General features: G+C 34.6%; 2 protein-coding genes and 2 pseudogenes across 3 annotated transcripts; 3 read left to right on the forward strand and 1 right to left on the reverse strand.

Annotated features, from left to right (window-relative positions):
- The first annotated feature begins 123 nt into the window (after positions 1–123).
- LOC149406192 (Sucrase/ferredoxin-like family protein) lies at positions 124–2676 on the forward strand. Its single transcript, XM_089620176.1, has 5 exons — positions 124–522; positions 615–700; positions 1142–1447; positions 1544–1627; positions 1988–2676. The coding sequence occupies exons 1-5, from the start codon at positions 148–150 to the stop codon at positions 2355–2357; spliced, it is 1221 nt and encodes a 406-aa protein (XP_089476302.1). The 5' UTR covers positions 124–147; the 3' UTR covers positions 2358–2676.
- LOC149406193 (ARM repeat superfamily protein) lies at positions 2502–4428 on the reverse strand. Its single transcript, XM_089620289.1, has 2 exons — positions 3956–4428; positions 2502–3669 (listed from the first exon to the last, which is right to left on the reverse strand). Exons 1-2 carry the CDS (start codon positions 4168–4170, stop codon positions 2892–2894), a joined length of 993 nt encoding a protein of 330 aa, XP_089476415.1. The 5' UTR covers positions 4171–4428; the 3' UTR covers positions 2502–2891.
- A 2609-nt stretch (positions 4429–7037) lies between these two features.
- On the forward strand, positions 7038–9190 carry LOC149406194 (alkane hydroxylase MAH1 pseudogene; annotated as a pseudogene). Its single transcript, XR_016296306.1, has 2 exons — positions 7038–7532; positions 8076–9190. The product of XR_016296306.1 is annotated as an alkane hydroxylase MAH1 pseudogene (transcript).
- A 3107-nt stretch (positions 9191–12297) lies between these two features.
- Positions 12298–14244, forward strand: LOC149406195 (alkane hydroxylase MAH1 pseudogene; annotated as a pseudogene).
- Positions 14245–22296: the final 8052 nt, after the last annotated feature.

Genomic DNA, 22296 nt, shown 5'->3' on the forward strand with positions numbered 1-22296 from the left:
TGAAAACCGAGGGTTAAACTCGACATTTCACTAAAACACAGGGTATAAATGTGTTATTTTCCCATTTTTATTTTGTGAAAAGACACAAGTCCACAAGCAAAAAATAAAATAAAATAATAATTAAAAAAAATACACCAACCACCGTAGATGCGCATTGTGCACATCAACCGGTCTCACATATCAGCCCTGCTCAAAAATCGTCATTTCCCTTCTTCTTCTTCTTCCATTCGTTCTATTTCAAGAAACTCTCGACTCATATCAAATCTCGCAGACAAATCCATGGCGTCAGAAGAAGCTCCGATCCCCTCCGTCGAGGAAGACAACGCCAAGTACGGCTTCCAGCGACCGGAGATGCACTCGTCCTCTCTCGCCGGTACCGTCGGAGCGTACGGACGCCACGTGTTCCTCTGCTACAAGAGCCCCGTGGACTGGCCTTCGCGCGTCGAGTCCTCCGACGCCGATCCGCTTCCGAAGCTCTTCGCCTCCGCTCTCAAGTCTCGCAAGGATGATATCGCCGTCAAGGTCTGGTTTTCTTCAACCTGTTCGTGTATCATTTCTTTTAAAAATAATTTTAGGAATTTTAGTGATTTTTTTTCCGTGCTGCGATTTGGCAGACGATGCTGACGATCTGCGAGGGCCGCGAAGGGACCGAGTTTTCGGATGGAGATGTGTTGCTTTTTCCTGATATGATCAAATACAGGTAAAGGAAAAAGAAGAAGAATAAACTAAGCTATTTTGTTTTCTGTTTTTTTTTTTAATATTTTATTTATGTGTGTGTGAAATATTCTTGTCGGCGCTCTTTATTAGACGGACCAGCTGTTTCAGTAATAATTGCGATTAAGCTTCTGATTAATGCAACTTTGAGTTGATTTTGTTTGGTATACATTCCAAAAAGTTTCAAATGATGATATGCTCTTGTTGACCTATAGACCTGATATAGGGATGATGATAATGAATAACTCTGCACTTTTACTTTTGCTACAACAATTTCCTTGCTATGATGTTTATTTGCTCTCTATGGCATGAAAACATATCTATTCAATGTCTGTAAGGCTAATTATCTCTATTCTATTCATTACATTTTTTTTGTCTAAGTGATGCGATTGAGCCTAAGGTTTTGGCTGTTTGTTTCTTTGTAAAGGGGCTTGAAAGAATCTGATGTCGATAGATTCGTTGAGGACGTCGTTCTGAACGGCAAGCCTTGGGACTCTGGAGTTCAAGAGGCTTTGACGAGCTCGTTTGTATTTGTTTGCTCCCATGGAAGTCGGGATCGCAGGTGTGGTGTTTGCGGACCGGTTCTAATCGAAAAGCTCAATGAAGAAATCGGGTCTCGGGGCATAAACGATGAGGTGATCGTGAGTGCGTGTTCTCACGTTGGAGGCCACAAATATGCTGGAAACTTGATCATCTTCAGTCCAGGTCAAGATGGGAATATAGAAGGTCACTGGTAAGTTGTGCACTGTTACAAGTTTTCATTCTCGAATTGAAATCATGTTGTTTTGAAATTTTTTGTGAAGTCAAGTACTTTCCCATATTGATGTAGGTATGGCTATGTCAGTCCTGATGATGTACCGGAATTGCTTGATCAACATATTGGGCAAGGCGAGGTCGTAGAACGACTGTGGAGGTATGTGAATCTGTTGATTTTATAATGTTTTGCTTTATCGAGTGTTTCAATTCAAGTATTCTATATATTTTGTAACTAGACGGTAGATCCAAATTGAAATATTTTTGGATTGACGAATATATAAACGAAAGGAAATACAAGGTAGATATCCGACATTTGAGAGGTCTGTGCTCTCTACTAATTTAACTTCTAAGTATTCCATATTCAACCCTAAACTATCCACTTATCACTATAATGTAATCGATGTCATATCACTTATATATTCACAATCACGCTGGTTTGTGAAATATACCATTTTATCCAGTTCCTGTTGTAGAGTTCTTGATTTAGAGAATTGAAAACGACTCTGATTTGTTGCAGGGGTCAGATGGGTGTGACTGGGGAAGATGAAAAAGCCAAAGAACAGAAGCTTCCGAATGGAAAACAGGAAGCTGATAAGAAGAAGAAGAAGCAAGAAAGTGTTGTCCAGGAAAACCAGGAAAGCTCGGGAGGCTGTTGCCAGGGTGCTAATGGAGGCGGGTTCACTTGTTGCAGAGACGGAAGTTTCGAAGAGAGTGGAAAAACCGAAGGAGGGAATCCCAAAGAACAGTGTAGCAAAGAGGGATCAAACTGCAAGATTATGAGTTGGGTCGGATCATTCGAACAAAAGGAAGTTCTTACAGTCACTGCCGTCGTTGGAGCCGTGGCGGCCGTGGCTGTGGCCTATAGCTATTATAAGAGGTCTCGCTGAAACGGAATACGTTACTATAAAAACAGGCTTATCGAATTCGCTCATGACTAATTACCCTGGTTTTTATTTTTGGTAGGGAAGATGATATGAATTCAATAAAATACACTCTGTGCTATGGGCTTTTATTTTTTGTCAGAGAAAAAGTAAAGAATATGAACTACTATAGCTTATCCTTGTTTTGGGAAAATTTGTCTTAAAGTGTTCTAAACCACATGTTTCATCATGTCATTATACTCTGTGTTTTGTGAAAAAAATATATGAACTACTACAGCTTAGCCTTCTTCTTGGCATTATTTTGAAGAATTCTTTACGTAATTTATTTTTATAACGTCTTGAAATGCATGTTTATAAATCATTATACTCGGTGGTGGTTATTACTAAACTGTCTCTAGCTGTATTTCTCTGCTTTTTTACTTGCTTGCTGACAGACTGGTCTGGGAAGTTGTCTGTGTGATAATTTATACTAAAAAATTATGGTCCTTCTCTATAGTAAAGCTCATGGAAAGATCAAGATAAAGAGCGTGAAAAGCCGATTTATGTGCTAAGTCTCGCAATCATCTTCTGCACCAGCCTGAGAGTCGTGGCATCAACGACTCTCCCTTCTTCGGCATCGATCTCCTGCATAATCTCCTCGATCACCTCGTTCCTCGATCCGCTGAAACCCGGGCACGTTTCTCTGAGAAGGAAGAGAAGCTCCGCGGCGGTGTTCTTGGCTCTCCAAGTCCCGTCCACGCTCAGCTGGAGCAGACCCGGAATGACTCCCTCGCCGAGGATCGAACCCCTGTAAGTCTCTCTGCAGCTCTTGCATATGAAAAGCAGAACCCGGGCCGCGTGCTCTCGGCACTGGTCCGACCCCGCCTCGACCGCCTCGACCAATGACCGAATCGCCCCCGGCGACCCCGCCGCCTCTCGGAGGGCTTCGTCCGAGACGGAGACGAGGTCCTCGAGGAGAGCCGCGGCCTTGGAACCGAGCTCCGGATAGTTTTCCGGCGACCCGAGGAGCTTGAGGAGGGAAGGGATGACTGTTCCGGAGGAGACTAGGAACGGGACGGCCTCGCGGCACGTCGAGAGGCTGTGGAGCGTTGCAATAGTGTCGAGCTTGGTTTGGCCGTTTTCGTTCGCGTCGTCGTTTAGGAGGTGGATTAGGGTCTGGATCACGAGATCGGACGAGGCGATTTGGAGCTTGTTGGCCTTGCAGGAAGAGAGGATCAGCATCGAGGCCGAAGATAGTTCGATCAGCGATTCGTTTCCGCTTCCGAGGAGGTTCACTATTGCAGGTATAGCCCCGAATTTGGCTATCCGGTTCTTGCTCCTGTTAAATGATTTTGGGTTTCATTCAGCGACTTGAGCCACAAGAAAAAAAAAAAAAAACTTTTTTCTAGCGCAAATAGTCTCAAACAAACTATTATGCGAATGACATTTAGGTCCCTGTCTTTTTTCGAGAAAATCAGTTGCATTTCAGTCATTTTCTCGAACGAAATTCAATACGTAAAGGATATAAAGCATTTTGCTCTAAATAAGAGTTTAGGGACCAAAATCAAGATGCCTATGGCTTGATATTATCATCATAACTATAGCATAAGTGTATTATCACCAACCTTTCGCTTCCAAAGGCAAGGCTGAGCAGAGCGAAAAGGGAAGCTTCAATGGCCTCGTAATCTTGAGAATGAAGCATGGAAATGAGCGGTTGAATCACTCCTCTCTCGACCAGTTTGTGCCTTTGCTTTGAGGTGAGATTAGAGAGCTCGTTAGCGCCTATAATCTGAGACTCTCTCTCTACACTGAATATGTTTTCCATCACTAGTTTCTCCATAAAAAAAATCACTTCCTTTCCTTTTCTCTATATCTATCTCCCTCTCTCTCTCTCTCTCTCTGGAACAGTTAATGTTGTTATAATTATGGGGTTTTGGTTGCTTGAAGATATAGTCTTCTTGACAATCCATTGTTTCAGTATGAAGCAAACTTGTCGATCCTTTTGATCACCTTTCATTCTCTCTCTTCTTGGTGCGATTTGGAAATATATTTCAGATAAGAGCTCTTAGAAAAAGAGGGTGAATCTTTGTCTTTCCTGATGTGGAAGCAAACTTGTTCAGCTTTTTTTTTAGGTAGGGTTTTAGTAATTAATTTAGAGTGGTGTATGTATGTTTGTTTTTACATTAATCAAGAGTGGTTCGTTTGAGAACCAATTATTGACAAGTGTCACACACACATTGCTCATTGAGTAACATATGATTTCACAAAACATGATAACCTCACTTTTTAAGCAAAATAAAAAAGGAAAAAAATTCCTCTGATTAGTTGTAAATAATAATATGCTAGGCACTAGACTTTTACTTTTGCAATTATTATTTTTATTATTATATCATTGAGTTATACTTTGGCCTTGGAGTTCAAGAATATAGAGGTTGAATAATTTTGATTTTTTGTGCAATAAATACGCTTATAAAATTAAACAAATGAACCCTGAAACTTGGTTCTTGCCGGGTGGCACTAATATTGGATAATGAATTATTTTTTTTGTAATTTGTCTCTTTTTCCTCTTTCCGACATTTTCATATTTTTCGAAGCATAGAACGAGGCTTTGAAACTAATCTTTATGATTTGTTTTTTAGCTTTCTTTCAAGGAATTTCTCTTCTTTTAGCTTTCGCTTTCGCCGTTATTCGGCGCTATTCCTGTTACTTTACGGTAATGTTTCTAGTTCTACGATGATTCTCATTCATCTTAAAAGTTAAAGAGTTTTGTCAGGATTACAAACAAATCGATTGGATTTGCTTCACAAGGAAGCCACAAGATCGTGTTAGAATATTTTTGGGCCTGAAGAAGAGCCCATCAACGATAAACGACAATCAACATAAATGACTATAAAGTTACAACTACGGCTAATATATTTGGGGGGAAATTGTACCACCTTTTGATTCATTATTTGTTTCATTTCTAATAAATGGGAGATATAGGACTTATTTAGACCTCATACCTTAAATTTATAACCTAATTATTTATTAATTAATAAAAAATTATTTATTTTTGTATTATTGTCATTATATTTAAGATAAATATATACTATACCGTTAAATTTACAAATAGATTTTAGTATGCCCTTAAATTTTTTGAATGTTGAATTAATTACTACTAATTTAATATACTCAAACATTATATCGTTATTCAAATTTGTGGGAACTATTATACCATTTTTTTATAACATTTAAATGCGATTCTTATTATTAATGATATATATAGATATTGAGATTAGCTGCATCATCGACAACTCATGTGACTCGGCTTAAAGACCTGTGATTTGACGTCATCTCTTGAAGCTGTTGAATATTGACGGCTAGGAGAAGAGTTAGTTATATTAGTTAGTACACTCCTTAAAAAAATTTAAACGCTTTTAATTTCTGTAATTGGCACTGAGTGGGCGAGTAAAACATAGTATGATCATGAGAGAAAAGACAAGAGAAATCGATTCTCATTTGCGATCTTCCTCTCATGAGTTGTGGTTTTTGGTTCTCATTGAATGCGTGTCGTGAAAGGTTTATTGTTTGGTTCTTAGGCTCATCGTCGAAAAAATCTTAGTGTTTTTCTGTTTTTAGTTCTTCTTAATTTATGTCGTCCATGGTTAATTGTGTCGCAAGTAACGATGGTAAACTGTTTTATTGGTTATGATTTCCTATAATATGCACAAATATTAAAAACATAACGTGCCATGTGGAAGAACTAGTATCTGATAAAAAGATAAGGGATTATTCCAAAACTATGATTATTTAGAAAGTTTTTGACCAAAATCTAATAAATGCTTTTTATTTCAAAAGTATGATCATTTATTGATAATATTGTCAATAAATAACCGTGTTTAACGTGCCATGTGGAAGAACTAGTATCTGATAAAAAGATAAGGGATTATTCCAAAACTATGATTATTTAGAAAGTTTTTGACCAAAATCTAATAAATGCTTTTTATTTCAAAAGTATGATCATTTATTGATAATATTGTCAATAAATAACCGTGTTTATTGACAATAGATCAGTACGTATTGGCAAACTTAGTTATAGCTTAGAATAAAAAGTGTTTATTAAATTTTAGTCAACAACTTTTTAAATGATTATAGTTTTAGAATAGTCTCAAAAAAATAATCACGTGACTAAATATAAAAAGTCATCACCAAACCAATGAAGCGTACATCTTTGGAACACTTAACAATTATATATAAATAATACGCCATAATGTACTATATATATACGTGCTACATACAGCGATAGTGATAGAGGAGCGTACATCTTTGGAACACTTAACAATTATATATAAATAATACGCCATAATGTACTATATATATACGTGCTACAGCCTACAGCGATAGTGATAGAGGACTTCAGTATATTTATAGTAATACTAACGTGTTTTGCAGCTTATGCTAATAACTCTTTCGTTGTGATTGTTAGGTGTGCGTTGATTTCACCAAATTACTAACTAGATAAGACCCATAGTTATTGCATTATTGATTTGTCATTTGACATCGATTTATACCCTATCTACGTTATGGAGGTTTTGTAATAATAAGGCAATGAATAGTGTACGAAAATTCTAAGGAAAAGAATAGCAAACTTGAAATATTATATATAATTTGTCTGAATATTCATCTGTAGTGTTCAATAAAAATCTTTCTTAAAAAAACACTTCAATTATGGCTTTGGTGCTTTCAATATTGTGTTTAGTTTTATGCTTGTTAGCCATTATTATTGCATTTATTGACAGAAAATTTCCTGTCTTAACCAACTGGCCGATCCTCGGAAACTTGCCGGGGCTCATCCAAAACTTCTTGCAATCCCCCAACTTTTTCAACGAAGTCTTGCGTAAAAGTGGCGGAACATTTGAGTTCAAATGCCTTGTTTTTTCGAATTCTGATTTCTTCATCACTTGTGATCCTCTAAATATCCAACACATCTTGAGCACGAATTTCGCAAACTATCCAAAAGGACCCGAGTTTCGGGACATATTCGATACGCTAGGCGACGGGATTTTCAACGTGGACTCGGATCTTTGGAGGCTACAGAGAAAGATGTTTCAACTTTGGAATTCTCGGCAAAGCAAGAAAGGGTTTGTTTCCAAAGTCATCCACGGAAGAGTTATTCATGATCTCATTCCGTTTCTTGATCATGTCTCCCAAACTGGAATTCAGGTTATTATGTTTCATACTCTTTTGTCCTTTTTTCCTTTATGTTTTGTTCTTTTGTCTCCCAAACAAGCATTCAGCTAATTATTTTGTACAACATAAATAGAATATTTTACTATTCTGATTTCCAGGGAGATTTCCACCTTAAATAACAACTTGTTTATAATTTAAAAATGCATCGCTACAAATAATATAACTCTATGTTAAGCTTTTAATTATTATTTTAGGCTACAATATAATATGATAATGTTTATGATAAAACTACTAAGTTATTTATGATAATGTTTTAACTTTAAAGTTGTTTAGGGCCTTGAAGTTAAAAAAAAATCTTATGAAAAGTACTAAAATGCTATAATATCAATAGTTATAAGAACATTTTGCTTGAAGTATTAATTTATAGTGACCAAAATGACACATACATAACAATTCAGAGACTACTAATTAATTACATTAAAAAATCAATTATGAATTAGCAACCAAAAATAGTACTATATATACTAATTAATTCCTCGCAATGACTAATAAGCTTGAACTGATTGATAATCATAGGTTGACCTACAAGAAGTGTTTCAAAAGGTGATCACGTTCGAGAATGCGATCTCCTTGATTTTTGGTCTCGACCTAGCTTCCCATAACTTCGAATTCTCTAGATCCGACTATCAAAAGGCTTTCGGAGACATACAAGAGACTATTTTCCATAGACACTTCATTCCAACGAGCCTTTGGAAGTTTCAAAGGTGGCTTGGGATCGGAGGCGAGCGAAAGCACAAGAAGGCATGCGAGCTATTCGATGAGTTCCTTTACGACTGCCTATCGCGAAAGCGTAAAGAGATACATGAAGATGAAGAAAGAAACTCGGATATGATCTCGGCTTATCTAGAGGAGAAGGAAAACCCTTACTCGGACAAGTTTCTGAAAGATGTCGCTATGAGTTTGACCGCGGCGTCTCGGGACTCGTTCACTTCGATCCTCACTTGGTTTTTCTGGCTCGTCGCGACTCATCCTTTCGTCGAGGCCGAGATCCTCAAGGAGATCGAAGAGAAATTACTTCCCGGGAAAGACGGGAATATTCATTTCGGGGCCGAGGAATTGAGCAAGTTGGTTTATCTTCAAGCCGCGTTGCAAGAGACTCTCAGGCTATACCCGCCCTTGCCTTTCAACCACAAGACCGCGGCCAAAGAAGATACTCTCCCGAGCGGCCACCGAGTGAAGCCGAAGCAAAGGGTAGTATTGTCATTTTACTCCACGGGAAGGATGAGAGAGATTTGGGGCGAAGATTGTCTCGAGTTCAAGCCCGAGCGGTGGATCGATCCCGAGACCCGAGAGAAGCTGGTTTATGTGCCGCCGCACAAATTACCGGCCTTCAACGTGGGACCCAGGACTTGTCCGGGTAAAGACGTGGTTTTGGCTCAAGCAAAAGTCGTCGCGGTCAACGTCCTCAGAAAATACCGTCTCGAAGTGGTCAAAGGACATGATGTTTCTCCGACCTTGACCATCACGCTACACATGAAGCACGGACTCATCGTGAATGTGTTCAAAAGGTGTTGATCGAGAGAGAGAAATTAAATAAGGTGCTTAATTACTAGCTCCTATATCTCGGATTATGTTATTTTTTGGGAAATAAGTGTACTAGCTCCTACACAGTTACTACCCTGATATTTGTTTGCCTCTCTTTTAATTAGATTTGTTGATCACAACTTAATATTAATTATAAATGTAAGCCACGGATAATAGCACTTAACGCAACTCCCACGACATTGATACACCTCGAAGGTTTACTACTTGAAATTCAGAGACGTTTATTCTTTTCATCGTTTAATAATCATATGGCTTTTGGTACGTATTTATATTTTCTGGAATAATTATAAAAAGTAGACTAAGGAACCTGAAAAGTTGTAGGGCTGGATCAACATATATCGATCGTAGAAAGTTAACACATACAGGGATGGGCCTCTATTATGTCACTTCTATATTGCAATCTCACTACAAATTAGGCAATAATTGAATGGGCATGAGCTACTTTTCCCTTTTCTCACTCAAGGATTATGCACACAAAAGTGGGTTTAAGGATTTTTTGTGATTTGGATGCAAGGATTTGACAACTCTAGTAATTAAGCTCATTAGTCACATTGCTTATTCTTAACATATCATATATTGGACGTGTGGGGTTAACTCACACTCAAAAGCTCACTTAAAAGTGGAGGGATGTCACGCACTTATAAAGAGTACATTGCTCAATTACCCAATCGGTGTGGGATACTTTAATATCATAGGTTGTACCCAAAAACATCAAGAGAGACTCGAAAGGATGAGAAGCTTGGATTTAGGCCATGCGTGAGGAATTGCAACAGTTCGAAACAAACATAATTAGGAGACTCGTCATTGTTGGCACCAAAATGGATACTTTTGCAACAAATGTCGAGGGCGCCACTTGGTTCTCAAATTTGAGTCGAATATGACTGGCGATTCGCACACTTCCCGTGTGCTAAAAGAAAAGCCTCCATGTCGAACTTAACAATTAAAATAAGTAGATTTCCTAAAAAAAACCATCTCCATAATGAGTTACCTCACCAATGTAGGACAATAGTTTCACCAATATTTTTCCCTTGTTAAATTCGTGGTTAGTTTGACCATTTTAAACACCAATTTCTCATTCATTCTAGCTCTATTTGTGCAATCAAATACTCAATTTTCTCCCCCTTCAAGGAGAGGTAAGAATCCGGTCAGACATATTCGTTTTTGACATGTGGGCCTCATTCAAATTACTGCCATAAAATGAGTCTTCAATATGAAAAGAAATGGCATTAATTATGGGGATTTCTATGCTCATTTCATGTTTTTCTAATATTAAAAGCTTAAGTTTACATTTATTTTTAAAGAAGTATTAATATGTAAACGAATCTAGAATGAGACATAAAACCCTATCGCTAAAAAATGCGGCATTATCGTCCGTTTCTCTCAATATTAACACTATATATTTATTAAATTCCAACCGACTGGAAGAGGAGAAGGACAATGACACCGTCGCGTGTCGTACCATGCGTCTTATGTAGCCGGTGATCATGAATAAAGATCGAAATCTGATGTGCTTACGATATTTTCTATTTATAATAAGTTATATGCTAATGAATAAACCGAGCCTCTTAGCAATTTGGTTTTGCATCTCCTAATTTGCGGGGGTGAGAATGTTTTACCAATTGAACTAGTCCATGTTACCAATTCACCGAGCTTTTTAATCTGTATGTTCTGAGTTTCTTGTATTATGTTACTTGTCTTGTTTTGTGCCTCTAGAAATTCATTAGTTTAGCTTTTTATTACACTTTAGACTGCATGGATCTATTGACCCTGACCGAGTTGATTATGTATCTTATACTCAAAGTTAGCATACTAATTTAGATCCGTCTCTCTGGATTTACGAAAAAGATATGTAAAACCTTTATTGCCTTTCAACATCTTGGTTTTAAAAGAATTAATACAACGTGATCATGTAGTTCCTAAAAAATTCTAGACAATATGATTTTTTATTTGTACTCACTTAATTTGTTTATGCCAAATTTTTTAATGAATGAAAAAAAAAAATCAAATTTGTTAGTAATTAATTTAACATTTGGATGCGGTCCATTAGATTGTATATGATATAGGTGTTTTTCTTTTTCTGGGAAGTGGTTCTTATATATACAATAGTTAAATAAAAAAATAAAACATTTGCTATTCTAGAAACTTAAAATTTTAAAATTGTAATTTAGCTCCGTCATTCTCACAAAAGCCATCTTATTTTTACAATTTTTTGACGGAACGTTTGAATAGATGCACAAAATGTTGAGTATTGCCACGTAATAAAAGTTCCAAAATACTTTAATCTGTAAAATTAGTGAAGCTATAAAGATATGTAACACACGATAGTACCAAAAAAGGACTAATTTTTCTTTTACTACGTATGGAGTTGAAATATTTGCTCAGAATTAAAAGGAGTTGATAGGAACCATGCACGTATCACCACCCACCCAAAGTAACTACTACGTCATAAATATCATATAGGTTTACATGCTATAATAAAAAATTCTTTGGTCTTTTAAATGCAGCTGATACAATTGACAGGCGAAATTGTTTATCACGAACACGGATTTTTTGTATAAATTTATATAAAAAAAAACTATCTTATTTCTGTAGTAAAATACTGTTTACTCATAGACATGATTGAAATGATATACATTTATAACTTATACTGTACATTTATAACTTATACAGTATAGGTACAGGGACGGACCCAACTAAATTAATCCACCAGAACTATAAGAGTCCCCTCAATTTTTTTTAGTGTTTTAGATGAGAAATGATGTAAGAATAAAAAGTCATCGCCTATGAAGCCAACTATTTTGTAACACTTTTATTATATATTAATAATACGTTAGCATGTACTATATATATGCGGTACATGATAGTTATAGAGGACTTCAGTATGTATATTAATAATGTTTAATGTTAATAACCCTTATGTTAGTTGTTAGGTGTGCGTTGGTTTCACCAAATAACCAACTATACATGCATGATCCATAATTAATCCATTATAATGATGTCATTCGACATTAATTTATCCATGCCCTATCTACGTAATTGAGAATGCATATTAGCATGGAAGGTTTTTGTGATAAAGCAGTGAATATCGTGAAACATAATTGAATCAAGTCAATTGAATATTATATAAGTGTCCGAATTTTCATAGGTAGTGTTCAATTTAAATCATACTTGAAAAGGAAAAAACACTTTAATTATGGCTTTGATGCTTTTCTTGTGCATAGTTTTATGCTTGTTAGCCATTATTGTAATTATTCTCCGCCGGATGGTTGACACAAAACCTCCGGTCTTAACTAACTGGCCGATCCTCAGACACTTGCCAAGGCTCGTAAAAAACTTCTCGCAATTCCACGACTTTTTCACCGAAGTTTTGTGTAAAAGTGGTGGAACCTTTGAGTTCAAATGCCTTGTTTTTTCGAACTCCGATTTCACCATCACTTGTGATCCTCTAAATATCCAACACATCTTGAGCACGAATTTCGCAAACTATCCAAAAGGGCCCGAGTTTCGTGAGATTTTTGAGGGTCTAGGTGATGGGATTCTGAGCGTGGACTCCGATCTGTGGAGGCTCCAGAGAAAGATGTTTCATAGTTGGAATGTTCAGCAAAGCAAGAGAGGGTTTATTTCTAAAGTCATTCATAGAAGAGTGGTCAATGACCTAATTCCATTTCTGGATCATGTCTCCCAGACAGGAATTCAGGTAACATTTTTTTTACTACTTATATACAATATTTAACTATTATAGTGTTCTCAGGGACGGCTCTAGAGCTTAGCTAGCGCTCTCCACTTAAATAGCTTGTTTATAATTGTAAAAAAACATTGCTTAATCTTTTGAAGTACTCTATGTAACTTCTTAAATTTGATTTTATATTTTAGGCTACGACAATGTTAGTTTAAATTGTTTTGACGTTGAAACTATAAAAAATTAAATTCTATGAAAAATATTCAAATGCTATAATATCAATAGTTTGATTAGGACAATTAATTTGCTTAATATTTTAATTTATAAAGACCAAAATGACACTAAGCATATATGTAGTTCATACTAGTTACTCTAATTAAAAAACCAATTATATACAACCAAAAAACACTAAATTGCTCTTTAGCAATGACTTATGAGCTTGAGCTAATTTATGATCATTAGGTTGACCTACAAGACGTGTTTCAGAAGATGGTCACATTCGAGAATGCGATCTCCTTGATTTTCGGTCTCGACCTAGCTTCCCATAAGTTCAGATTCTCTATCTCCGACTATCAAAAGGCTTTCGGGGATATGCAAGAGACTGCATTCCAGAGACACTTCATTCCGAAGAGCCTTTGGATATTTCAAAGGTGGCTTGGGATCGGAGGCGAGCGAAAGCACAAGAAGGGATTCGAACTATTCGATGAGTTCCTTTACGATTGCCTATCAAGAAAGCGTAAAGAGCTACACGAAGACGAAGAAAGAAACTCGGATATGATCTCGATCATTCTGGATGACAAGAAAAACCTATACTCGGACAAATTTCTGAAGGATTTCGCTATGAATTTAACCGCGGCCTCTCGAGACACGTTCACTTCGGTCCTCACTTGGTTTTTCTGGCTCGTCGCGACTCATCCTTCCGTCGAGGCCAAGATTCTCCAGGAGATCGATGAGAAATTACTTCTCGAGAAAGACGGGAATATTCATTTTGGACCCGAGGAATTGAACAAGTTGGTTTATCTTCAAGCCGCGTTGCAAGAGACTCTGCGGCTATACCCGCCCGTGCCTTTCAACCACAAGACCGCCGCCGAAGAAGACACTCTCCCGAGCGGCCACATCATAAAGCCGAAGGGGAGGGTATTTCTGTCATTTTACTCCACGGGAAGGATGAGAGAGATCTGGGGCGAGGATTGTCTCGAGTTCAAGCCCGAGCGGTGGATCGATCCCGAGGCCGGAGACAGGCTGGTTTACGTGCCGCCACACAAATTCCCGGCGTTTAATGCGGGACCGAGGACTTGTCCGGGAAAAGACGTGGCTTTGGGTCAAGCGAAAGTGGTTGTGGTCAACATTCTGAGAAGATATCATATTCAAGTTGTGCAAGGACATCCCATTTCGCCAACCATGACGATCACGCTTCACATGAAACATGGACTCATGGTCAATGTATCCAAAAGATATTGATTATTTGGAGGCAAAAGGATATTAATGAAACCGTATCCTAAATATGAGATCATAAGTGGAGAACGTATCTGTATTTTAGGAATAATAACCTATGTACGTTTCAAGCATACATTAATACTTGTCTCTTTTTTTTTTTTTTTTTTTTTTTTTTTTTTTTTTTTTTTTTTTCTGTGTGTGTGTTGTTGCTAGAAAAATATTTTTCTTTTGGTGTACTCGTGATTTTATATAGAAAATGTTTTCAAGAAAACATGGATTTGTTATTTTGGGCTTTGGCACAATTGTTCACTCAATAATAATACTATATAAAATCCTGAGTGGAGAAACATATGGTTAGTTTGGGAAATAAATGTACGAATAATTAGTAAAAAATAACGTTTTTGTTTCAAGTACATTGATATTTGTCTTTTGGGTAGACAGATCCTAATTGCTGTGGTTCCTAACTTAATCTTAGTAGTAATTTCAAGAGTACCTCCAAAGTTATATTGCGGGTATAAACTCATTTAGCGTAAATAGTGTTTTTAAAGTTCAATATTTCAAAAATAGTGTTATGTTTTTTTTTTCTCTTTCAAAAATAGTGTTGGAGGAGGATCTTTGGCGAGCAGTCGAATGGTTCATAACTTCATATGTGTTTCGCTGAGTTATTTAACAATGATTCTCTTAATAAATGAGTGTTGTTGATGAATTGATTGAAGATTCGTTTTAGGTCGATATAATTCGGACATTCTCTTAAAATAAGACCTAATATTTGTCTTAAATATCTGATATAATTGATTATATTAAGGAAAAAGAGTCCTCAGTTTTAGTCAATTGACACATTATTATCCTTTATTTTACACTTATCATAAACAATACAAAAAAACCTCTCAGTTTTATACTTCATAATCAATTCCCCTTGTATTTTGCACTAATATCTTTTTAGTTTATATTTAGCAGCTCATACCTTCACATTATAAAAGAAAACAACCATGTCTAGCTTTTCTTGTTTTTGTACACGAATATTACATCATTTTTTTTCAAACTCTAATATCAAATTAGTTTTCATGGGCTAATATTATATAAACAATATGAATTAGTCTTCATCTATGCTCTCATTTTAAGTAAATTTTTTGAAGATAAACACCTCATAATATCTTTTAAAATAATTATGCATAAAAATCAACAAAAAAATGGAGTTGAGAGTTTGTTTTAAATATTACGTGAATATACAAAACTTCTAAGCGTTTTTTGTGATAGAGTGTGAAACATAACATATATTAATTAGGGGTGGCAATTTGGTCCGGACACGAAACACGAAACGGTTACGACACGATTTAAGGCGGATTTGGATCTCAATAAATAGATCGGTTCTTAATTGGATCGAACACGCTAACACGATTAAATAATTGTTCAAAACGACACGATTACGGTAACACGATAAAAAGCTGATTAACACGATTATTAAATGGTCGACACGAAACACGATTACGACCCGCACGAATATGATCCAATTAACACGATTACGAGTAATAGCACGATTACGATCCATGTAAACACGATTAATATCATATATGTAAAATTATAAATTTATAACTATAAACATAAAATTAATATTAGAAAATATAATGTACTAAAATAAAGTATATTTGTATAAATATCAATTCACGTATGATAACATATACTCAATAGTATACCAATTGACTTAACGGGAGCAATAAGAGCCACAATTCATATCGAACAATCACAATTACTATAGTCTCATAATAACATATTAAATTCAAGTTTATTTGATTTCAATTTTAATTCAATTCATATCGAACAATCACAATTCACAATCACAATAACTATAGTTTCATAATAATGTATCATATTCAATTTTATTGAATTTCAATTCAATTCAATTCATATTGAAAAATCATAATTTAAAATTGACAAACACAATAACTATATTATCATAATAACGTATCATATTCAATTTTGTTATATTTCAATACAATTCAATTCATATCGAACAATTTCAATTCACAATCACAATAACTATCATCTCATAATAACGTATCATATATTCAATTTTATTGGATTTCAATTCAATTCATATTGCATCAAATGTTATATAACTTTTAAAAGATGATTAATTTTATTAAATTTTAAAGAAAGATATTCAATTTAATCTAATTCAATTCAAGGAGCCATAACCAATTGACTTCATAATTAATAAGAATCATATATATAAAGTTGTATTATCATAAATAAATAAATAACACATATAAATCAATCTACTAAATTAGTTTTGACATTTATCTATATAAAGGTACTCAATTAGTGTGTAGCCCAATGTTGCTTAATAATTTTCACAACCCACGTTTCATTGTTAATAACAATTTCATGTTTTATAGTTAATTTAAAAGAAATTAAAAACTGACTTTTATTGATGATTTTAAATCTCGTAATTAGAGATTAATTATAATTTAAAAAAATTAGTAACAAAAAAGGCAACTTACGTTTATTTTTTAATTTTGAATACGTTAATCATTTGATAATAAAAGACTATTCATTTGTAACAAAAATTGTCCATGTAATTTTAAACTTCTAAATAGACTCATCAAATTTTTTGGTCAAATTTGGTCTAATTTTCACTAATTTTAAAAGGAGGGAAATTTTACCTCTAAAGATTTCGTTTGAAGTTTGAAGAACTCAAATTTTACTAGACTAAATTTTATAAGAAAAAATAAAAGTCAGATCTCTATCTATCTCTAAGGTCTAACTCATACCTCTCCACCTCTCTCGCACTTTATCTCACTAATTCTCACCGACCCTTTCTCTCTCCTTCTCTCAGTCTGTCTCCACCATCTCGTGGATCCTCGTGACGACGACGACCGAGTTCACATCAGCTACAACGTCGGGCCAGGCCATCGACTCTGCGACCCTCTCGCCTCTGAACCCGAGCCCGAACCTCATTCAGCCGCCGAGCACGAGGTTGAAGATCTTCGCGTCCGGTCTCATCGGCTCGTCCCGGGCTTGGTCTTCACGAAATGAAGCACGATCAATCGAACGACATTCATCGGAGGCGACATGAAACGCTAGATCATGGACACCTTCGCAGTGCTCGACGACCGCCGTTCTCTCCGTCATTCTCTAACACGCTTTCCATGCCATTTTGTGATGCAAACTCGCTGCGGCCTCTCTTCGTGTATCAAAAGATTTCAAGAGGTTAGGGTTTCTTAGTTGGGGTTTTTTTTTAAATTGTTCTGCTCTATTTGTTTTTTTAGCGTATTCGATTCATGGATGACTATTTGAATTTGATGATGAAATTTGAGTCATGAATGACTGTTTTGTTCATGCCATATGTTCTATGATTTTTCTGCACAATAAGAACAAAGCTTGAACCGAAGCCATGGAACATAAAAGGGCAAACTTTCTGCGAAGACAGCACCAAGAGGGCAAACTTTCTGCAGAGCAGAGCTGGGGTAAGTTGTAGAATTTGTGCTTACATATTTTTGAGGGAAAATATAGGGTGTCGATCTGAGTATTTGAGCCACTACAGCACTACTCCATGTCTGTTCAATGTAACGGATTCACCTGCGATGTGGTCTCTTCCGCCCCGTCCTTCGCAGACGTTGTTGACGCCGTCCAGTATCAAATTAAGCCAAATAGAGAAATTGAGTTGCAATATCAATGTCTAGTTCTTAATGTTATTATAATGAGCTAGGTATTTTTTTTTACTTCGATATTTTCCTATTGTATTAGATCCAGTCATCCAACTAGTAAAACAACTTCATGCTCTGCTACAGAGTGTCCTTTTTTGTAGTTATGAGTCCAAGTTGATTAGAAAAACTAAAAGGAAAAGTCGTATGCATATGAAATTAATATCCACGTGCATTATGAAATGTTCACGTGTGTCAGTTTGCTGTGTTTGCAATTGAGAATTTATAAAAAATTCGCTCCTCCTTTGATAGGGTGAAGCGAATTGTCCATTCTACCTCAAAATTGAAGTTGTAATATATTTTCTTCTGTTAGATTGAGATCAATAGATTTAGATAACTACATTATGTAATTCAAGTTTTTGCATTGGCTAACATTAATCACATTTTTATTTTATTTTTGTGTATTGGATAATTAAGGTTAAATGTTTAAAAACGATTAAAACACGATTAAATAACCCATTTAACACGATTATTAAATGATTTAATTTAAATGGATATGGATCTCTGATAAAATAAATGATCGGATTTGGATCTAGATTTTAAACACGATTAATAAATGGTCGGATTTAGTTCTAATGATTTTTTTAGAAAACACGATTAACACGACACGATTACGACACGAACACGAAATTGCCATCCCTAATATTAATGTTGTCATTAAGTTCAAAGCTGAAAGTTCTTATTTTTATTTTATTTTTTATGATACAATGTAAATAATTTGTTACTTAGCTAAAACATAGAGTTGTTTTTTGAAACTTTCCCGTGATATACAATTTTTTTAAAAAAGGGGCATTGATGGCCAAATTAAAGGCTTGGCGAGCCTACAATTGAATCGATCGCCTCATATTATTGACACTACGTCTGACATTGACATTAATAGTGTCTGATGTGAGTTGATCATATCTTGTTCACCTATTTATTGTAAGAACACTAAAAATACATTTACGTAATGATATAGACATATTACTGAGCAATGTTCAGAAAATTACGCACACACAAAATATCAAAGTTTCTTTTATAGAGTAAGCATAAAATAGATTTTATTATTATTATTATTATTTATTAATAAGTCCGAAACTGAATTTTTTTTTCTTCTATGAAACAATTTAAATAATATGTTAAGCTTTTATTGCGTGCGCAGAAGGTAAGCCTATATCATGGATTTAAATTCCGGGGAAACCGGACGGGAACCAGTCCGGTTCCTGTTTTTTTGAAGAGTCCGGCACCGGAATGACCAAAACAGGAGGTTTCCGGTGATTCTGAGAAAATCGACGCGACCCAGTGCAAATCTTCCGGAATTCCGCCACTTTCCGAGCTTCCCGACAACTTACCGACGCTCCGAAGGCCAAACTTCTCCATATACCGCCGAAAAAGCACTGATATTGGTGAGCTTACCGACGTGAATTTGTATTTTGATGATTTTGAGTTTTTTTTTTTTTTTTTTTTTTTTTAATTTCTTGATAATTCTTGAAGATTAAGTATAAATTGGTAGTTGTGAACATGAATCTAGTGTTGATTTTGAGTTTGTGTTCATGTTTTCTATTTGTTTTTATTAATCCAAATTCTTTTGTTATTTTTTAGTTAGTTTGTGATGATTATGGTTATGTTGAACTTGGTTATTGATTTATTCCGAATTTCTTATTGATTTGTTTTGAATTTTATTTTACATCCGAGAATATGTTAGACTCTGTGTTCATGTTTTCTAATTTTTTTTTATTAATCCGAATTAATATTTGAATTTATTGTTAGTTTGTGATGATTATGGTTAAAATCATATATTTAAAACCATTATTATTTTATTCCGAATTTCTTATGAATTATTTTCAATTTTCATTTAGATCCGGGAATACGTTAGTTTAGAACTTTAGATCCGTAAATATGTTAAAGTTTGTGAATATGTTGTGAATTTGAACTATAGTATTTGGTGGATTGTGTTGAACTTTATCATTTTTGTTTGTACTATTGAACTTAATTTTTGTTGTGTTTGTAATTTGGTAATGTGTTGAAACATTGTACACTATTTTTAATTTTATGAATTTTATCCTACGTACTTTGTATGTTTTTTGTATATTTTTTTTTCTGGATTCCCCTCGGTAAATACGGTATTTGACGGTATTCTTCTACGGTAACGGTAAGTTCAACGGTACCGGTTTCCTTTTTTTTCATGCTTTCTCTGGTATTCCTTTACGGTACCAGTGGTTATCAGTAAATTCTGAAGCTCGGAACGGTAACGTTAGGTAACGGTATTTCGATCATTGGCCTGTATATGCATTGATGGCCAATTTAAAGGCTTCCTGCGCAGAGGACGAATGGACGATGGCCACATATTATTGACAATTTGTCTGATGTGAGTTATTTCTACGGACAGTTTTTATTTTTTATTTTTATTTGTATAACCCACATAGTTGATCATATTTTGTATTTGTGTTCACATACTTATTATCAGGACAGTAAAAATACCATTCCGTATTACGATATAAGCAATGTTCACAAAAATTACGAGGGAAGCGAGACACCATTGACATGTTTTACTTATACTTTTAAAGAGTTTTAAACTAGAAACGGGAAGTGTAAATTTTATAAATAGTTAGTTTTAAGTGTTAACTTTTATTCATAATTATTTGTTTATGTTTTTAACTCTTATTTTATTGTTAAGCATGTTCAATTTTACGAAAACTTCTCCCGAGTTTCCCTCTATCCCGGTATATTTTGTCCTAATTTCAAATACGGTTTTGTGGCCATGCTAATGGTAGCAACACTGCGATTTTTTTGAGATTTTGTTTGAACCACAGAAGTACATCATTATTATACTTTTAATTGAATAATAAGATCGTTTTAGTTATATATTCATATTTCATATATTAAAGGAACAGTTCATACAGTCCAAATACTTTTGATTGATATTTGTAAGATGTTACTATAGTTTGGAAAATAAATTTAAAAAGAGATAAACATCATGATTTTTTTACAGGGACTTAATCAAGTATTTTTTTGTTTGATGTCTGCCACTTATGAATGTAGGTCAGATAATTATTATTGTCCGTAGGAAAAAAGACAAATAATAATAATAATAATAATAATAATAATAATAAAAATAATAATAATAATAATAATAATAAGGGAAAATAACACATTTATACCCTGTGTTTTAGTGAAATGTCGAGTTTAACCTTCGGTTTTCAAAAATGTCGAGTTCATACCATCTGTTTAACTAAAATGACGAAATTATACCCTATGTTTAACTAAAATGGCGAAATTATACCCTGAAATGAATAACAGCGTCACAAATCTCTCTTTCATTGATATTAACTCTTATATAAGAAAAACCAAATCAAATCTAAATCAGTGCCCTAACTTCCAAATTCTCAATTTTGAAATAAAAATAGCATTAAATTGAAATTAAATAATAAAACTCATACCTCCTAAGAAATGACTTCATTCCGTATTCGAATTGTAACTCTAAATCCTGGATTCTCTGTTCGAATATGCGATTTTGATGACTATCAACTATCGATGTTTACCCATTTGTCTCTTTCTGTGTTCTTCACGATTAAGAGACTGTTGTTTATTTTTTAGTTTTTAAATAAATTACATATATGACGCGAATGAATAAAGATAATTGGTGTTTATATATAAATATTATAGTCAACGTCAATGAAAAGTCAATAATATTCGTGACACTGTTGTCTATTTCAGGGTATAATTTCGTCATTTTAGTTAAACAGATGATATAATTTTTTCATTTTAGTTAAATAGAGAGTATGAACTCGACATTTTTGAAAACCGAGGGTTAAACTCGACATTTCACTAAAACACAGGGTATAAATGTGTTATTTTCCCTAATAATAATAATAATAATAATAATAATAATAATAATAATAATATAATGAGCTAAGGCTGATCAGAACATATTTTCCTAGCATTAATGACTAGCAAATAAACATTTATTCATTTATCTCACATTCGAATCTATAGCCGATTTATTTGAGAACACTCATTTAATGAGCTCGTCTTGACATAAAACAAAACTGCATTAGTCAAACTAAAAAAAAAAAAAAAAAACTTTGGTTTAATATGATTAAACATGTTCAATAACCCATTAGTGATTAGACACCTTGATGTGGAAAAAATATATAATTAAAGTTCTTTTATATATCTTTTATATATCCCAGTTAGATTTTTAACAAGGCGACATACATGAACACGTAAACATCATAATAAGCATTCGCTTGAAGTTTAATGCTCTGATTCATTAGAACTAAATGAGATATGTAAATAATTAAGTACTCACCACACAATTAGTTCTCCTATGCACATAATATTTACTATATCAATACTATGCTATGTAAGTAATTACTACACAAATAACCTA

Source organism: Urtica dioica, chromosome 1, assembly GCF_054948205.1.
Source record: "Urtica dioica subsp. dioica isolate 48M chromosome 1, U.dioica_male_clone48M_v1_H2, whole genome shotgun sequence".
NCBI classification, from domain to species: domain Eukaryota; kingdom Viridiplantae; phylum Streptophyta; class Magnoliopsida; order Rosales; family Urticaceae; genus Urtica; species Urtica dioica.